At 38.1% G+C, this 6000-nt stretch overlaps 1 protein-coding gene across 7 annotated transcripts in view; it reads right to left on the bottom strand.

The window, feature by feature from the left end:
• Positions 1-222: 222 nt before the first annotated feature.
• Positions 223-6000, bottom strand: part of LOC144595368 (phospholipid scramblase 1-like) — a 44598-nt gene continuing 38820 nt past the window's right edge. For all 7 annotated transcript variants that reach the window (XM_078402801.1, XM_078402803.1, XM_078402807.1 and 4 more), the window contains 2 exons: positions 1450-1547; positions 223-517 (listed from right to left, as the gene is read on the bottom strand). In XM_078402801.1, coding sequence (XP_078258927.1) covers positions 1485-1547 — 63 coding nt within the window. In that variant the 3' untranslated portion in view covers positions 223-517; positions 1450-1484. The remainder of the gene's footprint in view (positions 518-1449; positions 1548-6000) is intronic.

Genomic DNA, 6000 nt, shown 5'->3' with positions numbered 1-6000 from the left:
TCCAGGGCACAAGTAGAAATTAATATCTACTTTTATTGGCATTAACTCGTTATCAGGCTGAATTTTTTTTTTAAATCAAAGATTTTGATGCTAAATCAAACTCAAGGTCTCAAACTACACTGAATATATTGCAGGACTCCCAGAGATCCCCCTACATGGCTTTCCATTATATCTTGCTTTATTATAGTGGCAAAGTGAAAAAAGATTGAAGGAAATTTCCAGAATATATTTTTAGTTTATTCTAGTAACAGTACAATGTTGTTACAGACAAAACAGTAAACACTGACAAATCACAAACTTGTGATATAAAAATGCAAATCCACATTTCAAAATGACACCTATGGCTTTGTTAAATCATAAATGAAGACATTGCTGCAGGTTAATGACTGCAAGCTCTCAAAGGAATACCAGTGAATTTATTTCATCCTTATTGATCAATGTTGAAATTGAGTTAGGCACATAACTGGATGACAGCAAAGTCGGTGCAGACCATTTTTAATCCTTACTGAAGTAGCATCTGTATGATAAAAGACAAAACATTAGAGGATGCTTCTCAAAAAGATAAATGTCTTTGAAATTGCCAATGATATACAAAGCATTGTGTACATTAAAAAACGACAGCAATAGAAATGCATTTGCAAGAAAATAAGAAAATAAGTTAGATTGCATCAATGGTTAAGAATATGATGTGACATGGCAACATGTTTCAGACGAGGATTCTTGGATTCTAAATTTGGGCAATACTGGACGATACAAGCAATCTGCTGTAGGGATTTTCGTATTGTCATGTGTTCCTCTGTTTTACAAGTGCAAAAATCATCCAAACCATATAAGTTATCTACCATTCCAATGGTATTCAGGAGGTACATGTGCATGTATGCACGCTGGATCAGTTTTAGCCAATGTGGCATGAGAAACTTCCAAATTAGACATTGATGTATGAATGTTGGGTCACACCATTTCAAGGAAAGAGCTACTTAGACCTAATTGTGCCAGAATCAGCACTCCAGCAGAGCAGGGATAGTGGATACAGTCATTATCGAATGGGCCAAGTGACTAAATTAGTTAGAAGGAATAAAATTCACAAATCAGGTGGCTGCCTTTTATTTCAACAAAAGATTATTTGACCAGTCAACCATTTTAATTTCAACCTCAGGTTTTCATCTTCTCCAATTTCCCAACCACCACCTAATTCGCATCCTGCTATTTTTAAATAGTGCAGAATGTTTCAGTTATTTTGCTCCCAAAAGATTTAGGCGAAATGAATACACAAACTGCAGAATTAGTTTATTCAAATCTTTCAAAACTCAAAAAAAATCCTCTGGCAATAACATTACAAGACACAGTAGTAAAAACTGTAGTAAATACAATAAATTAGTTGTGTTTGAATCTGTAAATCACATGCTGAGTTCATTCAATCACAAAAAAGATAAAGCTTCTAAATCTTACCATGATACTTCTGGGTAAGTTCCATTATTCTGTAGCTACATCATTTGCCAACCTCCTTGGTTCATAGTTCCAGAATTTTGCTCAAAGTACAAAAAGTCCTAAAGAAAAAGTTATTAACAATGTTTACAGCTCAATTATTCTAAAGTTTAGAAATATGGTAAATACACGAAACTTGCCATAAGAACTCTACATGTAAATAAATACACCAGGGACACTTTCATTAATCTCCAGGAGATCAATGTCAACATTTGGCACAAGGCAGGAAGAGATGGTTAAGTGAAATATCATTCTTCTGATTGTAAACAATGAACCTTACTAAAAGGTGCAAGTCTTAATGTCAAATGATCAGAGGATTAGATGCACTTTGAAAAACCCACTGAGTACTTCACACTGAAATGGTAACTGCATTATTCTTGCATCACTGTGATTTGTCTATGTAATTTAATTGCTCCTCTATCTAAATCAGACAAGACCTAAGGTCTCTTACAAAGTAATTGCTCCATTTTATTTCTGAGTTCTATCCATGTGATCTTATTGGAAAACCTATCTAGGATATCCTCTATCATTAATCCACTGCTGGACTCCTTGACCAATATTGCAATACTCCTCTCTCCCACTTCCTACCCACCATCTCACTCCCATTCTCTTACTCCCGTGCCCTATCTTCAACTATATCTCCATGACAGCAACAAAGTCATCTTTCTATGTGCTTATAAGCAGTGACCATAATTTTAAATTCTGCTTGGTTATGGGAGCATTGGAAATGTTAGAGTTGTGAATTTGTGATTTTCACACAGAGAGTTGTGAATTTGTGGAATTCTCTGCCACAGAAGGAAGTAGAGGCCAATTCACTGGATGAATTTAAAAGAGAGTTAGATAGAGCTCGGGGGGCTAGCGAAATCAAGGGATATGGGGAGAAGGCAGGCACGGATTACTGATTGTGGATGATCAGCCGTGATCACCATGAATGGTGGTGCTGGCTCGAAGGACCAAATGGCCTCCTCCTGCACCTATTGTATGTTTCTATGTAAGATGAGGGCAGTAATAAACCTTGTATTTACAGACCAGTTGGCCAGATATTGGGGATTTTTGAGATATAATAATCCAATTCAAAATGAATTGAGATCAGGAAAGAGTGAGCAAATTAAATAAACCTCGAATTTATAAAAGACAACTCATGGTCTTTGATACAGTAAGAGGGGTTTGATGAGGATGATGTAAATGATGTTTTGCCAATGGGCTTTCCAAAGGCAAATCCCTACCACATAACAAACATTAGCAAAATTGAAACCCATGGAATTAAAGGACAGTGGTTTATAAATGGAAGGCAATAATTAGTGGTGGCTGTTGCATTTTATAAATTGAAAGGATGCGTACAGCCATATTTCCCAGGAAACAGCTTATGACCACATAATTTCAAAGTTTGTGGAGACAAAAAATTCATAAACAACGTAGATAATTACAGAATTGAACATGGGCGAAGTGGGTAACTGGGAGGCAAATTGAATTAAATGCTAAGTACAAAGTAATTCACCATGATCTGAAGAATGAACAGCAGCAATTTTAATTACATTTCTACCATTTTAAAAGAGAATGCAGGATGTAGTCTACAGGGGATGTAGCTGTATAGTCCTTAAAAGATCATATTTGGCTCACAAACTCCGTGGAATATAAGAAAAGCCCAGCGAAAATAAGCAGCTACTTTTTGCTTTAAATCTTTAGCTCCGGTGAAGTAGTAGCCTTTTTTGAGTTGGTTGTACAAGTGAAACATAGAAAATAGGTGCAGGGGTAGGCCATTCGGCCCTTCGAGCCAACACTGCCATTCAATATGATCATGGCTGATCAACCATAATCAGTACCCCGTTCCTGCTTTCTCCCCATGTCCATACCTTGAAGCAGACAATTCACCATATCCCAAATTGGAAGCAGAGTTGCAGAACCTGTGCGAGATGGGCAAACTAAATCAGCTTGAGCGACAATAGTCAAAGGGAGTCAGCCAAGGTGTTCTGAATCAGGAAGGATTCTGATCAGATTAAATTTGAAGTAACTGTTTCCAGTTGGAGATGGATCGGTTACCATCGGACAAATTTTGCAAAAGAACCAGAAGCAACAAACAATTGATTTTCACACAGTTGATGTATCAACAAAGCAACAACCACATCCTCTCATCTAGATGCTTGAGCCCTTAAGAGTAGATGGAGGGTTCTCTATGATCGATCCCTCCTATTTCAGGATCAGCAGTGAGAGGTTATGTTTGCTATTTTCCGGACCCATTTACTACAGTCACACAGTGAAGCCTTTACTGTCCATAATCCAGGAGAATGTGATTCCAAAGTGTCCATCATCTAGCCAACTACAACTCATAACTTATGATTGGCCTCCAAAAACAAATACTATACATCCTGCAATAAATGCCACAAACACTCAACATCGACCCAGTTATTACCCATGCCATTTCATCCATATCCTGGCGCTCTGTCAAAACAAATGCCAGTGGAGAATTTGCCAAAGCTGGCTGAAGTGGCTGGGGATGCACTTCCTGGATGAAAGATTATTTTTTTTCAACAATGACTACAACTTTCAGAGTGACTGGAGGAGAAATGCTTGTGGCACTATGACCACCGAACAGAAAAATAAAAAAGGAACCAAGTGCATAATTCAATCAAGCAGCATACCCAGCTATGGCGAGCTCCTATGACTTCCAATGCTAAACTATTCTGCGTGACCTTCTCTGCAGCGGATGGTGGGGACAAGGTGTGAACCTCCCTTTCCTTTGAATCCACAATTTAACAGCTTCACATCAATGCTGTGCATTCAGATGTACTGACAACTGCAGGAACATCCGCATCTTACACTGGAATACCTCCCGCACAAACCAGAGTGCATCAGCTGCCACAAGGTTGAATGCTGTTCTACAAGCATCAAAACCTGGTGCAATTATGCTGAAAGGATTAATTAAAGTTATGTACATTCTGCTGGACTGGCTTGTAATTTTGAAATGCCTTGCCACTCATTTGACAGCTTGTAAGCCTGCCCGCTAAACACATGACCAAGTTCTAGCCCATAGTTAAAGAGATTTATTTCAGAAAGCTGTAACCATCTGGATATTTTTAGGTACCAGTTATAATTCCAGAATATTTTAGTGGCCTGTCATAGCTCTAGAATGCTCATGCGGGCCAGAGAGATCCCTGGAGCGTGCCTCACACATGGCTTGATGCCATGTGCATCAGTGTGCAAACAGAAGTGTGTGAGGTGCTCTCGATGATAATAGATAACATGGATTGAACAGCAGCTTCTTTTATTTTGTAAAAATTCCCAAAATTTGCACAAAAATCAAAGGTTTCCCTCCAAACAATGCTTAAAAGTGCAAAATGGAATACTTTTCATCGGACTTGAGAAATGAAAAAAAAGATTTTAATAATTTAGACAGGCCATGCATTTGTGGATGAAACGTAGCTGAGATGTGCAATAAACATCAAGAAAGGTAGATATCAACTACAGGCTAGCACAGACAGACTCGCTGAGAGTGTAATCAAGCATCAAATGAAATTTAGCCAGGGTAAAGTGAAACACTTTGGCAGGAAGAATAATGCAACACAGTATTGATTACACGGCAGAGTTTTGAAAGCTGTGCTGCAAGAGCAGGACCTGGATGTACAGGTGCATAAATCCTTCAAAGTTGAAAGAATGAGTGGAGAATATAGATTTCATGAAATCTTAAATAAAGGTATAGTCTGAAGTTGGGTCCTGACCTGAAACACCACTTGTCTATTCCTTCTACAGATGTTCTCTAACTCACTGAGTTCCCCAACACAATTTTTTACTCAGACTATAAAAATAGGGAAACTATTTAAACTAGTACACACTAGTTGGGCCACAACCCAAGAATTGCATCCAATTCTGGTCATGTTTTATGTAAGACTTGGAAAGGGTGACAATTAACCAGAATGGTTCCAGCAATGAGGGACATTAGTGATAAAGGTAACACAGAGAAACTATGCCTGTTCTATTTGGAACAAAGGAGACAAAGGAAATTTGATAGAGATTTTGAAGATTTTAGATAAATAGAAGGAAGCTTCCCATTAGTAGATGGCTTAGGCTTAAGGAGCAGGGAAAACACTAAACATTCCGACAAAAGATCCAAGCAGGATACAAGGAATCTTTTTTCAAATTTTATACAACGTTTCAGTAAGCTATGATGTTTCACCAAATCGAAGTGAGGTGACAAAAATCATTAAGTGGCACTTTGTAAAAGAGAAACCCAATAGTCAATATACAGGATATTTTACAAACTTTGAGGGAAATATGACTTACAAGTTTGCCCTACAGGGAGCTCACATAGACAATAGGCTAAATGGGATACAAGTGGACCAGAACAACTTCTCACCTATGGATCAGGGAAAGGTCAAAATCATGGAATTGAGATCTGGTGACATCTTGATCTCTGCAATCTAACCACATCAGTAACCGAAAGGTAGACATTCCTTCTGCCCATCCCAAAAACCTGCTGCAAAATTAGCGAACCAAATGCCATCTGTGGAATGGAAGCCA

This window comes from Rhinoraja longicauda, chromosome 7 (assembly GCF_053455715.1).
Source record: "Rhinoraja longicauda isolate Sanriku21f chromosome 7, sRhiLon1.1, whole genome shotgun sequence".
NCBI lineage: Eukaryota > Metazoa > Chordata > Chondrichthyes > Rajiformes > Arhynchobatidae > Rhinoraja > Rhinoraja longicauda.
Note: the sequence above shows the minus strand (reverse complement) of the source record. Positions and strands in the feature narration are given on the sequence as shown.